The sequence below is a fragment of the Lampetra planeri genome, chromosome 64 (genome assembly GCF_965212315.1).
Source record: "Lampetra planeri chromosome 64, kcLamPlan1.2.h2, whole genome shotgun sequence".
NCBI lineage: Eukaryota > Metazoa > Chordata > Hyperoartia > Petromyzontiformes > Petromyzontidae > Lampetra > Lampetra planeri.
In genome coordinates, this window is record NC_136170.1 from 1,735,880 (window position 1) to 1,754,180 (window position 18,301).

At 54.5% G+C, this 18,301-nt stretch overlaps 1 protein-coding gene across 1 annotated transcript in view; it reads right to left on the reverse strand.

Annotated features, from left to right (window-relative positions):
- Nucleotides 1-18,301, reverse strand: part of LOC144737052 (SH3 and multiple ankyrin repeat domains protein 2-like) — a 114,054-nt gene that overhangs the window by 15,737 nt on the left and 80,016 nt on the right. The window contains exon 12 of the mRNA XM_078619701.1: nt 12,184-12,259. Coding sequence (XP_078475827.1) covers nt 12,184-12,259 — 76 coding nt within the window. The remainder of the gene's footprint in view (nt 1-12,183; nt 12,260-18,301) is intronic.

An 18,301-nucleotide genomic window follows, 5' to 3' on the forward strand; every position in this document is an offset into this window, starting at 1 on the left:
GGAGGAGGGGAGGAGGTGGGAGGAGGAGGTGGGAGGAGGAGGAGGTGGGAGGAGGTGGGAGGAGGAGGAGGTGGGGGAAGAGGAGGTGGGAGGAGGAGGTGGTGGGAGAGAGGAGGAGGTGGGAAGAGGAGGAGGTGGGAGGAGGTGGGAGGAGGAGGTGGTGAGAGGAGGTGGTGGGAAGAGGAGGAGGTGGGAGGAGGTGGGAGGAGGAGGAGGTGGGAGGAAGAGGAGGTGGGAAGAGGAGGTGGTGGGAGGAGGAGGTGGGAGGGAGGGAGGAGTGGTGGGAGGAGGAGGAGGTGGGGAGGAGGAGCTGGTGGGAAGAGGAGGAGGTGGGAGGAGGAGGAGGTGGGAAGGAGGAAGAGGTGGGAAGAGGAGGAGGTGGGAGGAGGTGGGAGGAGGAGGAGGGGAAGAGGAGGGGAGGAGGTGGGAGGAGGAGGAGGAGGGAGGTGGGAAGAGGAGGTGGTGGGAAGAGGAGGAGGTGGGAGGAGGAGGATGAGGAGGTGGAGAAGGAGGAGGTGGGAAGAGGAGGAGGTGGGAGGAGGAGGAGGTGGAGGAGGAGGTGGGGAGGAGGAAGAGGTGGAGAGGAGGAGGTGGGAGGAGGTGGAGGAGGAGGAGGGGAAGAGGAGGTGGTGGGAAGAGGAGGAGGTGGGAGGAGGTGGAGGAGGAGGAGGTGGGAGGAGGAGGAGGAGGAGAGGTGGGAAGAGGAGGAGGTGGGAGGAGGTGGGAGGAGGAGGAGGTGGAGAGGAGGTGGGTGGGAAGAGGAGGAGGTGGAGGAGGAGGAGGTGGGAGGAGGAGGAGGTGGGAGGAGGTGGGAGGAGGAGGTGGGAGAGGAGGGGTGGGAGGAGGAGTTGGTGGGAAGAGGAGGAGGTGGGAGGAGGAGGTGGGAGGAGGAGGAGGAGGTGGGAGGAGGAGGAGGTGGGAAGAAGAGGAGGTGGGAGGAGGTGGAGGAGGAGGTGGGAGGAGGTGGAAGAGGAGGTGGTGGGAAGAGGAGGAGGTGGGAAGAGGAGGAGGTGGGAGGAGGTGGGAGGAGGAGGAGGAGGTGGGGAGGAGGAGGAGGTGGGAAGAGGAGGAGGTGGGAGGAGGAAGGTGGGAGGAGGTGGGAAGAGGAGGTGGTGGGAGGAGGAGGAGGTGGGAAGAAGAGGAGGTGGGAGGAGGTGGGAGGAGGTGGGAGGAGGAGGTGGGAGGAGGAGGAGGAGGTGGGAAGAGGAGGAGGTGGGAAGAGGAGGAGGTGGGAGGAGGTGGGAGGAGGAGGTGGGAGGAGGAGGAGGTGGGAAGAGGAGGTGGTGGGAGGAGGTGGGAGGAGGAGGAGGAGGAGGTGGGAGGAGGAGGAGGTGGGAAGAGGAGGAGGTGGGAGGAGGAGGTGGGGAAGAGGAGGGTGGTGGGAAGAGGAGGAGGTGGGAGGAGGTGGGAGGAGGAGGAGGTGGGAGGAGGAGGTGGGAAGAGGAGGTGGTGGGAAGAGGAGAAGGTGGGAGGAGGAGGAGGTGGGAGGAGGAGCTGGTGGGAAGAGGAGGAGGTGGGGAGGAGGAGGTGGGAGGAGGAGGAGGTGGGAAGAGGAGGAGGTGGGAAGAGGAGGTGGTGGGAAGAGGAGGAGGTGGGAGGAGGTGGGAGGAGGAGGAGGTGGGAGGAGGTGGGAGGAGGTGGGAGGAGGAGGTGGGAGGAGGAAGAGGTGGGAGGAGGAGGAGGTGGGAGGAGGAGGAGGTTGGGAGGAGGTGGGAATGGAGGAGGTGGGAGGAGGAGGAGGGTGGAGGAGGAGGGAGGTGGAGGGAGGAGGAGGTGGGAAGAGGATGGAGGTGGGAGGAGGAGGAGGTGGGAGGAGGAGGAGGTGGGAAGAGGAGGAGGTGGGGAGGAGGAAGGTGGGAAGAGGAGGTGGTGGGAAGAGGAGGTGGGAGGAGGTGGGAGAGGAGGAGTGGGAAGAGGAGGTGGTGGGAAGAGGAGGAGGTGGGAGGTGGGAGGAGGAGGACGGTGGGAGGAGGAGGAGGTGGGAAGGAGGTGGAGGTGGGAAGAGGTGGTGGGAGGAGGACGGTGGGAGGAGGAGGTGGGAGGGAGGAGGAGGTGGGAGGAGGAGGTGGGAGGAGGAGGAGGTGGGAAGAGGAGGAGGTGGGAGGAGGAGGAGTTGGTGGAGTTTGCGGTGTCTCTCTCTCTCCCCGACAGACCTGGTCTTCACCTGAGGACGGCTGCTTGCGTTGTGGCCAAAACGTCGTGCGAATTATTTTATTATGTTTTATTTTATTATTTTATTATTTCCATTCTACGTGACTTTACCGAAAGAACCAAGAAGATGAATCCCTGCAGTCACGAAAGCTTTAAATAGCAATTTAAGTGTATAAAGCGACCTTAAGCAATCGTTCTCACGATGCGCTACTACGCCTGTTCCACGCGCCTGCCTGCAATTCCAGAACCGCGGAACGCAGCGGCGAGGGTTTAGCCGGATCGCCGCACAGATGACTTACAATTATTTTTGCGAGGAGCAGCCTCTGCCAGTAGAACGCGGGAACGAGCCAGCCAAAGTGCGGAGCGCGATGCCATCCGGCGCCTTCTCCAAATATGTCGTGGTACTGCAGGGAATCCGAGGAACTACGAGGTTTTTTCTGCCCCCCCTCTCTGCTCCGAGAATGCCTCTTCATCTGCACTTCTCCGGGTGATCCGGCATCCTCCCACGCGCGGGGATAATGAACGCCACGCCGACTGTCTGGAAACGTCTTCATTTCGCGTGTGACTTTTTTCCCCAAAAAAAATATTTTTCAAAGCCGCACGCGGTCTTGATTTTTGACGATTGCGTGCAGTTTGGTGGTTGTTGTTTGTTGTTGTTGATGATGATGATATGCAATGTTGTTAGTTGAAAAACACAAAATCGACCGCCGGTTGCAATGGCACTGCTGTGGCCGTCATATCGACGAGGATTTCGAGACTAAAACACATTCCTGCGGAGGGAGCTGGTAGGAACGTTGGGTTGCTCGGTCAATGGCCAGGGTCAACGGCGGCGTGGTGTATTCCGCAAATATGCCCGACTGTGAGGGCGGGCACAAGCCGGCGTGAGTAGGTTCAACGTTGAGTTTTATAAGGGCACCACGGGGTGACCAGCCCCTCCCCACCCAGCCCTATCCAGCCCCACCCTCCCCACCCAGCCCCTCCCCACCCTCCCCACCCAGCACCTCCCCACCCTCCCCTCCCCACCCAGCCCCACCCTCCCCACCCTCCCCACCCAGCCCCTCCCCACCCAGCCCCCGGAGAATAATCCATGCGACCACGGGGAGGGAGAGAGAGAGACACGCAAACTCAAAATATACAGCAGCAGGCGTCATCAGGATCGTGATCGAACCCACGACCTCCTGTACACCAGGCGAGGTAGTTAACATCTCCTAGCCACCATGATGATGATGAGAGATGCAAACTCCAAATACACAACAGTGGGCGTCATCAGGGTCGTGATCGAACCCACGACCTCCTGCGTACCAGGCGAGGGAGTTAACATCTCCTAGCCACCGCGGCGACCCTTTGACCCCCACATGGGTCTCCTCGCCGACGCGCGTCGATTAGTCGGGACTCGCTCGATTAATCGAGTCGCCGCTCTCACGCGACCCTGCGCGAAACGCCGAGCGAGTGAGAGAGCGCAGGCAAGAGATAAAACGACTTGCCGTGTAAGCCCGGTAATTAAATGGCATGGGCCCTCTAATTAAACTACCAGCGGCTGACAGGCCAACGCACCTTCACATTGTACGCCACAGTGCATTATGGATAATAGCGTGCACTGTCGCTGTGGGTTGGCGGGGGAGAGGATAGGGGGGCTCGGGGTGAGTGGAGGCGGGCGGGGGGGGGGGGGGTCCAGCACTGCTAAAGTCCTGGGTTCAAGCCCTGGGTCTGGGTGTCTCTCTCTCTCAGGGGGCTCACAATGGCCGTGTCAGATACACTAACTCAGCACTGCTAAAGTCCTGGGTTCAAGCCCTGGGTCTGGGTGTCTCTCTCTCTCAGGGGGCTCACAATGGCCGTGTCAGATACACTAACCCAGCAATGATAAAATCCTGGGTTCAAGCCCTGGGTCTGGGTGTCTCTCTCTCTCAGGGGGCTCACAATGGCCCGGTCAGAGACATTAACCCAGCAATGATAAAATCCTGGGTTCAAGCCCTGGGCCTGGGTGTCTGTCTCTCTAAGGGGGCTTACAATGGCCGTGTCAGATACACTAACCCAGCACTGATACAATTCTGGGTTCAAGCTCTGGGTCTGGGTGTCTCTCTCTCTCAGGGGGGTCACAATGGCCGTGTCGGAAACACTAACCCAGCACTGATACAATCCTGGGTTCAAGCCCTGGGTCTGGGTGTCTCTCTCTCTCAGGGGGGTCACAATGGCCGTGTCAGATACACTAACCCAGCACTGATACAATCCTGGGTTCAAGCTCTGGGTCTGGGTGTCTCTCTCTCTCAGGGGGGTCACAATGGCCGTGTCAGATACACTAACCCAGCACTGATACAATCCTGGGTTCAAGCCCTGGGTCTGGGTGTCTCTCTCTCTCAGGGGGGTCACAATGGCCGTGTCGGAAACACTAACCCAGCACTGATACAATCCTGGGTTCAAGCTCTGGGTCTGGGTGTCTCTCTCTCTCAGGGGGGTCACAATGGCCGTGTCGGAAACACTAACCCAGCACTGATACAATCCTGGGTTCAAGCTCTGGGTCTGGGTGTCTCTCTCTCTCAGGGGGGTCACAATGGCCGTGTCAGATACACTAACCCAGCACTGATACAATCCTGGGTTCAAGCTCTGGGTCTGGGTGTCTCTCTCTCTCAGGGGGGTCACAATGGTCGTATCGGAAACACTAACCCAGCACTGATACAATCCTGGGTTCAAGCTCTGGGTCTGGGTGTCTCTCACTCCCAGAAGGTTCACAATGGCCATGTCAGAGACACTTAGAACTGCACTGCTGATGTACTGCGTGCGAGCCCTGGGGTTAGATGCATCTCTCAGGGGGTTCATACTAGCCGTACAAATCACGAAGTTGTGAGCACAGTATCCATGAGTATTTTCTGATTTTGTTTAGGTCAGATTTAACTTTTTTTCATTCTTTAGAATTTAAAAACTATTACGTTTTAATGGCTTTAATTGCTCGCGCGCCAAGTAATTTTGTAAGTAAGCACGTGTGGAACCTTGATAATTGAAACGACGTCAATTTTGGCGGGAAAATAAAACATCCCTCAACGCAGGACCCCTCCCCTCACAAAGTCTCAGCGGCTCCCGTGACTCGAGCTCTGCGGCCTCTGTGTGCTCTGAAGGAGGGCCGTTGCCTGAAACGTCGCTATTTTTTCATCAACTTTATTCTTCTAAGGCCACACACAGTGTTATTGACGGGGCGCGTTGAGGTATTTTTATTTTTATTTAAGACTCAGCGAGGCTCTCGTCAGTAAAGCACATCATCAAAATAATGAAAACAACAACAACACAAATCTTTGCTACTACCGTTATTGTGGCGAATGGCACGCGATGATGGGTCACTTTTGGCGGGAAAAAACTGAGGAGAGTGTCGTCTAACGCTAGTGACGTCATTCTCGCGACGTCATATTTGCGGATTGGGTAAAAGCCGCTGAGGAAATTAAGGTTTTTTAAAATATATATATATAATTTGCAACTATATAGTTAATAAAAAAAAGTTATGTCTTCTTGGTTCTTTCGGTAAAGTCACGTAGAAGGGAAATAATAAAATAATACAAATAAAACATAAAATACAATTCTCACGACGTTTAGGCCACAACGCAAGCAACCGTCCTTACGTTGTGGCCGAAACGTCGTGAGAATTGTATTTTATTATGTTTTATTTTTATTATTTTATTATTTCACTTCTATGTGACTTTACCGACAAAACTATTTTATTATGTTTTACTTTTATTATTTTATTATTTCCCTTCTACGTGAGTTTACCGAAAGAACCAAGAATATGAATCCCTGCAGTCACGAAAGCTTTAAATCGAAAAAAGTTATGCTTTCATGACCAACGTTGCCAGGTTTTTGACAGCAAAAAAAAAGACAAGACTCACATCTCCCTCACATTTATTCTCACGTAAAAAAAAATGAAATAAAAGTTATTTTTACGAAAAATCCGAATCGGCGTTTTACCCTTTCTGGCAATGAAACAGGTGTTGAGATGGTCAAACACCAAATCAAGCAATCGAGTTACCCCATTAACCACACACACACACACACTGGTACTTGTGAACATGCAAACATAACATGGCTCTGATAACAACACATGGGGGCATTGTCTTTGAAACTAATTGGCCTACAGCAGAGACAGAGAGCAGTACAAGGAGAATGCACTCAGAAAATTAACAACTCGGGGTGAGCAGCTACAACACGGGACCTTTTTGCCATCATCAAAGTATGAAATAAGTATAACCCGTAAAAACAAAGTTTTTCACTATAAATCCTTTATATGCGTGGCGGCTAGAGTCCTCTCGTCCTCTGGCTTGAGATGGCTGCCACCTATGGTCCTAAAAAGTGTCAAATTTTGGAAAAAAAATTTCACGAACATTAATTGTCACGCACAACGAGTCTGTGTGGAAATTGTCAGCTCGATTGGATCACGGGAAGTGGGTTAAAAAACGACCGAAAGATTGGCACTGTCCTAAGCAAGCAAGCGAACTTAATATAAAGGATTTAAAAACAAGAAGAGGTTTTACGCTTTCTGGCAATAAAACAGGAGTTCTGTTCAGATGTTCAAACACCAAATAGATGAAACATTTTACAAAGGAATCAAGTTACCGCATTAGCCCCACACAGTACCTGTGGTGCACATGCAAACACGTGGCTCTGATAATAATCTATGGGCATTGACTTTGACACTGAGTGGCCTACAGCAGAGACAGCGGCCTTCTTTAGGGCCTAGTCTCACCACCAGTGTCAACCACTAAAAACTAAAAAATACTCAAAAATCACTAATAACTGAAAAAATACCCAAAAACCGGAAAAAAAACCCCAAAAACACTAAAAAAACAGGCGAAAATACCCCAAAACCACTAAAAACTGAAAAATATAGCCAAAAAACACTAAAAACTAAAAAAATACCCAAAAAACACTAAAAACCGAAAAGAACCCAATAAACACTATGGGGTTAATGCAGACTTTTGACTCCTTGCAAAAGATTTCTATTTGGTGTTTGAACATCTTTTCACAACTCCTGTTTTATTGCCAGAAAGCGGTAAAAAACAATTCTTATTTTTCATACTTTGATCCAACCCGTGGCAGGTGCCACGGGTCGACTGACCGAGATGACCGGTAGATGCACCACCAGCTGTATCCCCTACTGTGCCAGGCTAGGTGCAGAAGGTCACGGGGCAGACCCAGCAGGTGCCACGGGTCGACTTAAGATGACCGGTAAATGTACCACCAGCTGTACCCCCTACTGTGCCAGGCTAGGTGCAGGAGGTCACGAGGCAGACCCAGCAGGTGCCACGGGTCGACTGCCTGAGAAGACCGGTAGATGCACCACCAGCTGTACCTCCTACTGTGCCAGGCTAGGTGCAGGAGGTCACGGGGCAGACCCAGCAGGTGCCACGGGTCGTCTGACTGAATGACCGGTAGATGCACCACCAGCTGTACCCCCTACTGTGCCAGGCTAGGTGCAGGAGGTCACGGGACAGACCCAGCAAGTGCCACGGGTCGACTGACTGAAATGACCAGTAGATGCACCACCAGCTGTACCCCCTACTGTGCCAGGCTAGGTGCAGGAGGTCACGGGACAGACCCTGCAGGTGCCACGGGTCGACTGACTGAGAAGACCGGTAGATGCACCACCAGCTGTACCTCCTACTGTGCCAGGCTAGGTGCAGGAGGTCACGGGGCAGACCCAGCAGGTGCCACGGGTCGTCTGACTGAATGACCGGTAGATGCACCACCAGCTGTACCCCCTACTGTGCCAGGCTAGGTGCAGGAGGTCACGGGGCAGACCCAGCAAGTGCCACGGGTCGACTGACTGAAATGACCGGTAGATGCACCACCAGCTGTACCCCCTACTGTGCCAGGCTAGGTGCAGGAGGTCACGGGACAGACCCAGCAGGTGCCACGGGTCGTCTGACTGAATGACCGGTAGATGCACCACCAGCTGTACCCCCTACTGTGCCAGGCTAGGTGCAGGAGGTCACGGGACAGACCCTGCAGGTGCCACGGGTCGACTGACTGAGAAGACCGGTAGATGCACCACCAGCTGTACCTCCTACTGTGCCAGGCTAGGTGCAGGAGGTCACGGGGCAGACCCAGCAGGTGCCACGGGTCGTCTGCCTGAGAAGACCGGTAGATGCACCACCAGCTGTACCTCCTACTGTGCCAGGCTAGGTGCAGGAGGTCACGGGGCAGACCCAGCAGGTGCCACGGGTCGTCTGACTGAATGAACGGAAGATGCACCACCAGCTGTACCCCCTACTGTGCCAGGCTAGGTGCAGGAGGTCACGGGACAGACCCTGCAGGTGCCACGGGTCGACTGACTGAGAAGACCGATAGATGCACCACCAGCTATACCTCCTACTGTGCCAGGCTAGGTGCAGGAGGTCACGGGGCAGACCCAGCAGGTGCCACGGGTCGTCTGACTGAATGACCGGTAGATGCACCACCAGGTGTACCCCCTACTGTGCCAGGCTAGGTGCAGGAGGTCACGGGGCAGACCCAGCAAGTGCCACGGGTCGACTGACTGAAATGACCGGTAGATGCACCACCAGCTGTACCCCCTACTGTGCCAGGCTAGGTGCAGGTGGTCACGGGACAGACCCAGCAGGTGCCACGGGTCGTCTGACTGAATGACCGGTAGATGCACCACCAGCTGTACCCCCTACTGTGCCAGGCTAGGTGCAGGAGGTCACGGGACAGACCCTGCAGGTGCCACGGGTCGACTGACTGAGAAGACCGGTAGATGCACCACCAGCTGTACCCCCTACTGTGCCAGGCTAGGTGCAGGAGGTCACGGGACAGACCCTGCAGGTGCCACGGGTCGACTGACTGAGAAGACCGGTAGATGCACCACCAGCTGTACCTCCTACTGTGCCAGGCTAGGTGCAGGAGGTCACGGGGCAGACCCAGCAGGTGCCACGGGTCGTCTGACTGAATGACCGGTAGATGCACCACCAGGTGTACCCCCTACTGTGCCAGGCTAGGTGCAGGAGGTCACGGGGCAGACCCAGCAAGTGCCACGGGTCGACTGACTGAAATGACCGGTAGATGCACCACCAGCTGTACCCCCTACTGTGCCAGGCTAGGTGCAGGTGGTCACGGGACAGACCCAGCAGGTGCCACGGGTCGTCTGACTGAATGACCGGTAGATGCACCACCAGCTGTACCCCCTACTGTGCCAGGCTAGGTGCAGGAGGTCACGGGACAGACCCTGCAGGTGCCACGGGTCGACTGACTGAGAAGACCGGTAGATGCACCACCAGCTGTACCCCCTACTGTGCCAGGCTAGGTGCAGGAGGTCACGGGACAGACCCTGCAGGTGCCACGGGTCGACTGACTGAGAAGACCGGTAGATGCACCGCCTGTGCCCCTTCCTACTGTGCCAACTACCGCGACACACGCACCACCCCCCAAACACCAACCCTCCGGGACTCGCCCGCGAGTCGTCCAAAAATGTAACCCCGAGCGGGTTTCCACGAGAGAGAGCGAGAGAGTGAGAGAGAGAGAGGGAGCGAGAGAGAGAGTGAGAGAGAGTGAGTGAGAGAGTGTGAGAGAGAGAGCGAGAGAGAAAGTGAGTGAGTGTGAGTGAGAGAGAGAGAGCGAGAGAGAGTGAGTGAGAGAGTGTGAGAGAGAGAGAGCGAGCGAGAGAGAGCGAGCGAGAAAGAGAGAGAGAGAGGGGAGAGTGAGAGAGTGAGTGAGCGAGAGAGAGAGCGAGATGGAGCGAGAGGGAGCGGCACCGACCCGCGGGCACAGAACACTCGCCGTTCAAGCACCACGACGCCCCCCGGCAGAGCGAACACACGGCGGCCTGGGCAGCGACAACTAAATAGCGGCAGGAGCAGCCGGCGCTGAGGACGCGGGGGGGGGGGGGTGCGAGGAGGGAGCGCCCTGGCACCATCGCTTGGCCCGTGAGACCACCCAGGGTCATGCTTCAAGTCGTGGGGTGTCACTGCTACGGTGGACACACACACACACACACGCAACTCCTCTCCTCACCCACCCCACCATCCAAAGACAAATATCCCCCGTGTAGCCTCAACAGTCTGTTGGGGCAAGTGCTGTTAGCGAGCACCGATGAAGGGCAGGCATGGGCGCACGAAGGGGTGGGGGTTTGCCAGCACCGCGCTCGGCCGCCTTTGTCTCCCCCACATTTTCTCACGGTCACTACTGCACACCGCACCAGGCACGCGTCCGAGTCCGGGATCGGTTCGTAATATTTGCCACTGTTACGCACGCACACACATACACATACACACCCACACACACACATAGCAGTAGCACACACACACATTGCCGTAGCACACATGCGCATGCACAAAAGCAAGCATGTTGCATATACGCACACGCATGCACACACATGCACACACGTGCACACACGCACACACGTGCATGGACACGTGTGTAAGCATATACGCACAACGAAGACAAAGATCCCCCGCGTAGCCTGTAACAGACTGTAGGGGCAAGTGCAGTTAGCGAGCAGCAGCAGCACACGAGAGGGTGGGTGGCCAGCAACCACGGCCCGGTCGCCTTTGTCTCCCCAGTGACGATGTTTACACACCGCACCAGGTAGTACTCGTTTGAGGCCGAGTCGACCTAGGGGACCTAGGAGAGGCCCAGGATCGGTTCGAAAAATCGTCACTGGTGGTGGCCGTAAGCGGGGTTCGTAGCGTGGTGCGCTAACCGCTACACTACCGCCCCCCCGCCCCAAACATACGCACGCACACCTACGCACGCACACCTACGCACGCACGCACACCTACGCACGCACGCACACCTACGCACGCACACCTACGCACGCACGCACACCTAAGCACGCACACCTACGCACGCACACACACCTACGCGCGCACACCTACGCACGCACACACGCACACCTACGCACGCACACCTACGCACGCACACACGCACACCTACGCACGCACACCTACGCACGCACACCTACGCGCGCACGCACACCTATGCACGCACACCTACGCACGCACACCTACGCACGCACACCTACGCACGCACACACGCACACCTATGCACGCACGCACACCTACGCACGCATGCACGCAAACCTACGCGCGCACGCACACCAAAGCACGCACACCGAAGCATGCACGCACACACGCACACCGAAGCACGCACACCTACGCGCACACACACGCACACCTATGCACACACGCACACCTACGCGCGCGCGCACGCACGCACACCTACGCACACACACACACCGAAGCACGCACACCTACGCACGCACGCACACACACCTATGCACGCACGCACGCACACCTACGCGCGCGCACACGTGCGTCACCACCGGAACACGCTCTTCGAATGCTAATAAACGAGAGGCACCGAGCCGATTGTCACGTGAGTCTCCGGAGACGTGGAACTCAGCTGCGACTCCCTCCTCCCTCCCCATCTACTCACCGCTCGCTGCACTGGCGCGCTCGAAGCAGGGCTCGGCAATGGGGGGTGGGTGGGGGGTGGAAGGAGGGAGACACGTTGAGAAGAAGGAGAGAGAGAGAGAGACGGGGCAATTGAAAGAGGATGAGGATGTGGAGTGAGGGAATGCGTTCGAGGATAGATTACAGAGAGGGGGGAGAGAGAGAGCGAGAGAGGGAGGGAGGGAGTGAGAGGCGGTAAGGAGAGGGAGATGGTGCAGAGGGATGGAAGGGAGATGATGATGATGAGGCAGCAGCAGCAGCAGGAGGGATATGGAGAGAGAGAGAGAGCTGCAGTGGAGGAGAGAGTGTGAAGGTGGAGTCTAAGGTGTTCGGGAGAGATCGTGACGACGGCGATGACGGCGGCGGCGGCGGTGCATTTGTGATTGACAGCGAATGAGGTCGAGTGGAGGAGGAGGAAGAGATGGGGAAGAGGGGGGGGGGGGGCGCAGTGGACTGAATCCCAGAATAAAAACGCTCGCAGACGACCAAACGAGACGAGCGATCGAACGAGCGAGCGAGCGACAGAGCGAGAGCTTCGAGAGCACCCTCTCTTCCAACCCCTCGCCACCACCGCCGCAAACGCGCCGAGCGAGAGCGGGAATCGAACCTGTGCGCTTGGTGGAGCACGGACATCCCATGGTCGTGATCCCCGATGCAGGTGGCAACCTCACTCCCAGTGCGGCCTTGGCACAGACGCACGCGCACACGCACGTACACATGCGAGCGCGCGTGCACACAGCCCCGTGCCTTCCTCCTCCTCCTCCTCCCCTCCTCCTCCTCGGGCTGCAGCCGCTGCATGCGACGAGCGCACACGCGTGTTGGCCGAATTTCCCCCCCCCCCTCTCTCTCACCCCCCCCCGGTTCTCGATTTAATTTCTCGAAGCCGACATGTTTACGGCTACTGCCGCCGCGTCCGTGGCGACGGCGGCTGCTCGCGAGCCGCTCGCTCGCTGCTCCCTCTCTGCTCTTCGTCCGAGCGATCGGCGTTGCATTTTAATTTCAAAAAAGCATTGCCATCCTCCCCCCCCGCCACTCGCTCTCTCTCTCCCGCGCTCGCTCGCTCGCTCCACGAATCCTTCCCTCCAGGAGCGGCCGATTCCCCGGCTCATAGCAGTCAGTCGCGGAGCCTACCCATAATCCCTCACTGCTCGGGAGGGGGGCGGGGGGGTTGGTGGCTCGCCGTTACGCGGACGGACAAACGGATGGACGAGTGGAAGGACACGCGCACGCGCGCGCGCGTGCGTGTGTGTGTGCAGCGTCGGTGTTGTAGCGCGTACGACATAAACAAACCCGCGCGCGTACACGAACACGCAGCGCACACGTGCGACCCATGCGCGCGCGAGTGTGTACGCAGCCAGGAAACTGATCAGCTCATATCAGGGGAGGGGTCGGTGGGACGTGGGATGATTGGAGTGGAAAGCAAAACGCTGAAAGATGAAAAGTTGCAAAACTAGCTGCGTGTGCTGGCCGCAGTGACGCGCCAACTGGATCATTTCTTATCAATGTCAGATTTACTCAGTGGGCGAACGCCCCCAAAGCAAGACCCTGCTGAAAATGAATCTTGAGCCTCGGTTAAGGAGTAGCGAGCAGGCAACCTGCAAGATCTTGGAAATCCGTCCACGAGTGATGGGTTCTTCCATCTCGAGATTCATCTGACAATAAAAAAAATAATTCCAGGAATCGGAGCAGAGATGCGAAATTTCGAAATGACCCGAAAAACGTTCCGTTTCGGATCGACCCGCAAATGTGCCGTCGCCGGAAGTGACGTCACTCCCTTATGACGTCAGATCCCGCGTTTTTCTCACCGCGTGGCACTGGGTGACACGCCACTTGCGCATACACGAAGAAACGTACAAAAATTATAATCCTGCGCATAATAAATTATCCGATAATCATTTACACCGACACGCTCGTGATTTTCTGCGGCACCGAGACCTGACCCCACGGCAACAAACAAGAGAGCGTGGCACGACTTGCGTCGACTTGCCACCGCCACCACCATGTGGTCCCTCCTCTACTCTTGGTTGTCCACCGTATCCTCTCCTTCCCTCCTGTCACCCTTCTCCACAGCAGCAGAGGCGCCACTCAAAACATCCCCCTCCTCTTCCTCTCCTACGCGACGGGCCGGCCATGGTCACTGCCGGGTGACATTTCTCTGCGGCAGCCGCCGCCGTCTGGAATGCGGCCATCATTGTTCCGCTGTTCAATCCACACCGACTTTTAAGAGACACTTAAAGGCCCCATCTCTTTCCGAAAGGTCCATCTCTTTGCTAAAGGTCCATCTCTTTGCTAAAGGCCCATGTGTTTGCTAAAGGCCCTTCTCTTTGTTCAAGGCCCATCAATTTGCTAAAGGCCCATCTCTTTGCTAAAGGCCCTTCTCTGCCATGAAGGCCCATCTTTTTCCTACAGGCCCATCTCTTTGCTAAAGGCCCATCTTAGTCCTAACGGCCCATCTCTTTGCTAAAGGCCCATCTCTTTCCTAAAGGCCCATCTCTGCCCTAAAGACCCAACTCTTTGCTAAAGGGCCATCTCTGCCCTAAAGGCCCATCTCTACCCTAAAGGCCCATCTTTTTCCTACAGGCCCACCTCTTTCCTAAAGGCCCCACCTCCAGTGCCTGGCTTTTGAGTGACACTAAGCTTGGCTCCGCACCACAGAATCACGACCATTTACATCCGTGAAATATCGTGAGCGTTATAAAGTACATTACAATTATTATTATTACTACAATAACACCGGGTTCATATTGTATCAGCAGAGGTGGTGCTTGGCATATGCTCAAGGTGATTTTGTTTTACTGTGCGAGACGAGGTTAGAGCCTCATTTTCAACAGTGGGTCACCAAAATGGCAAAAGCGAAAACAAATATAAGCAATCAGGACAAAAACAAATCCAACAAACGCAAAAAGGCACGAGCAAACTCGGCAAAAACGATAGCTCCCCAAGCAACGCAAGGCCCCATCCCCCTTCCTGCGCGGCATCATGAACGAAACATGAGTGAACCCAAATGCCAGATCTAACTCAGATCCTTATCAATGAAAAACAAGTCTCCTAACTCTCGATTTAAAGCTTTCGTGACTGCAGGGATTCATCTTCTTGGTTCTTTCGGTAAAGTCACGTAGAAGGGAAATAAAAATAAAATAAAAAGAAAACATAATAAAATAAAATTCTCACGACGTTCCGGCCACAACGCAAGCAGCCATCCTCAGTCTTTCCGACAGACCTGTTCTTCACCTGAGGACGGCTGCTTGCGTTGTGGCCGAAACGTCGTGAGAATTATTTTATTATGTTTTATTTTTATTATTTTATTATCTCCTAACTCTATTAACACTATTTAAAGCTTTCGTGACTGCAGGGATTCATATCCTTGGTTCTTTTGGTAAGGTCACGTAGAAGGGAAATAATAAAATAATAAAAATAAAACGATTCAATTCTCACGACGTTTCGATTGCAACACAAGCAATCATCATCAGGTGTGAAGACCACAGCAAAAAAAAATATTGCTGTGAAAATTGTATTGTTTATTATTTTATTATTTCCCTTCTACGTGACTTTACCGAAAGAACCAAGATTATCTTTTAACACTGTCGAACATAATTGTAATTAGTCAATTAAGTTTCATCATTTTACAAACAAACTATTACGTAGCTTGTCCATGGTATACGAAATCAGGATCTTTATTTATCCTGGAGAAATCCGATGGGCTATGAAGCTCATTTTCACCACAGACGTTCACTAGGGGCAGGTCAGAAAGTTACAACAAAAAAACAAAACGATAGGAGTACAAAGTAAGCAAATCATGATTTAAAAAAAAACACATAACTCACTTTATATTACCAGGTAAAGCCCCACAGCACCCACTGAGCTATTAGATTCGTTTTCAGAAGCGACCTGGCCACAAATGATAGCTCAACGAAGTGGCTTATCGCGTGGACATTTATAGCAGCCATTTGACACGCACAAAGGCAATGTATTCCGAGGGCCCACAGTGAGCCAACACCACCGCTGTGCGCATCAGAACCAGATAAATCAAATCATCGGGTGACGTTGCTGCCTTGGCAATGCACGTACGTATGTTGAACTTCGTTCACACCGTACGTAGCCAACCATGCTAATCGGAGGTGCGGGGGAATGACAACAAAACTATGGGTCTCTGTGTGAGTCTGTGGGTCTGTGTCTGTGTGAGTCTGTGGGTCTCTGTGTGAGTCTATGGGTCTCTGTGTGAGTCTACGGGTCTCTGTGTGAGTCTATGGGTCTCTGTGTGAGTCTGTGGGTCTCTGTGTGAGTCCGTGGGTCTCTGTGTGAGTCTGTGGGTCTCTGTGTAAGTCTGTGGGTCTCTGTGTGAGTATGTGAGTCTCTGTGTGAGTCTATGAGTCACTGTGTGAGTCTATGGGTCTCTGTGTGAGTCTATGAGTCTCTGTGTGAGTCTGTGGGTCTGTGTGAGTCTATGGGTCTCTGTGTGAGTCTATGAGTCTCTGTGTGAGTCTGTGGGTCTGTGTGAGTCTGTGGGTCTCTGTGTGAGTCTATGGGTCTCTGTGTGAGTCTATGGGTCTCTGTGTGTGTCTATGGGTCTCTGTGTGAGTCTATGGGTCTCTGTGTGAGTCTGTGGGTCTCTGTGTGAGTCTGTGGGTCTCTGTGTGTGTCTAGGGGTCTCTGTGTGAGTCTGTGGGTCTCTGTGCGAGTCTATGGGTCACTGTGTGAGTCTATAGGTCTCTGTGTGAGTCTATGGGTCTCTGTGTGAGTCTACGGGTCTGAGTGTGAGTCTATGGGTCTCTGTGTGAGTCTGTGGGTCTCTGTGTGAGTCTGTGGGTCTCTGTGTGTGTCTGTGGGTCTCTGTGTGAGTCTATGGGTCTCTGTGTGAGTCTATGGGTCTCTGTGTGAGTCTATGGGTATCTGTGTGAGTCTACGGGTCTCAGTGTGAGTCTGTGAGTCTATGGGTAATGGTGCACAAGCACAATTAACAACAACTCAACAAAATCGGCGATAATTACAACGCCGCGTGTGTTGACGTTGTCAGGCGATGGCCCTTTTCTTCTCGCTATCAGCGTCACGCCGGAGCTCGGACAACGCGGGGGGTCACGACGACTGGGCAGGCGTGACGTCGCAAACACTTGCGTGCCGGCACGGAGACGCGGTCAATTACCGCATCGCGTGAATGACGCGCGGAAATCCACGAAAAGCTGCGGAAAATGTGCTTAAAATTCGGAAATCCCAAGTGTTGAAATCCTAAGCCTCATCCCAAAGACAAAGATCCCCCCGTGTAGCCTTTATAGACTGATGGGGCAAGTGCCGTTAGCGAGTAGCAGCACCTATGAAGGCCGGCACGGCACACGAGGGGGTGGGTGGCCAGCACCACGCCCGGTCGCCTTTGTCTCCCCCAGTGGCGACGTTTACGCACGGCACCAGGTACTCATTTTAGGCCGAGTCGACCTAGGGGAGGCCCGGGACCGGTTAAGATGTTCGTCACCGATATTGTCCGTGAGCGGGAATCGAACTCGGGTCGCCGGGTTCGTAGCGCAGCGTAGTGCTGACCGCTGCTACACTACCGCTCCCCCACTAAACCCATCCCTACCACCCACACACACACACATGTAGATGTACCCACGATTACAAGTTTCTCCGCCCCGCCCTCCCTGATGGGATCCATTAATAAAAGGCTCGATGCGTTGGATCGCTGCCACCAGCGCAAATTGTTCCCCGTGGACCCGTACGGAATTACGGCCGTAGGTGCCGTTAGCGAGCACCCCCACCCCCAGTAAGGCTGGCACGATGTCAAATGTATCGCGGAGACAATATCGAAAGTCACGGTGTTGGCGGATTTCTATCGCTGCGTCCGATGCTCCCCTTGACTTTGTGACTTTTTTTGTGAGATCGCTTTTTTTTTTGCTGCTGCTGCTTCTGCTTTGCAGTAACTTCCAGTGGCAATCCTCCACCACCCGACACGGCCAATCAGTAAAAAAGTGTCACGTTGACAAAAGACAAAATAGTTCACTGCTTTAAGCCCACCGGTGTGTTGAAGCGTGAAACCACAACATTTACAATTTTTGAGTACGACGTTTCGCTGGTAATTGCATCCAGCATCAACGGACAATTCGCTAAACCCAAAAACGTTGATTATGAATAATGTTGGTCGCGAAAGCCTGCGTGTTAAACTTCCAGTGGCAAATTTAAAAAAATTGAAGATTTGGCGAAAATCTCTCCAACTTCAACTTGCTCGACGCACTCCTGCCATGGCGCGTTTTAATCGATAGAATAGCATCATCATCATCATCATTATTCCGCTTGTTCACCCACGGAAATCCTCGCCGAGTCTCACGACTCGTACGTGCCACCGTGATGATGATGAGAGAGAAACAAGCAAACTCCAAATATACAGCAGCAGGCGTCACAGGATCGGGATCGAACCCACGACCTCCTGGACACCAGGCGAGGTAGTCAACATCTCACCACTGTGACAGAGAGACACGCAAACTCCAAATATACAGCAGCAGGCGTCACAGGATCGAGATCGAACCCACGACCTCCTGGACACCAGGCGAGGTAGTCAACATCTCACCACTGTGACAGAGAGACACGCAAACTCCAAATATACAGCAGCAGGCGTCACAGGATCAAGATCGAACCCACGACCTCCTGCATACCAGGCGAGGTAGTCAACATCTCACCACTGTGAGAGAGAAACACGCAAACTCCAAATATACAGCAGCAGGCGTCACAGGGTCAAGATC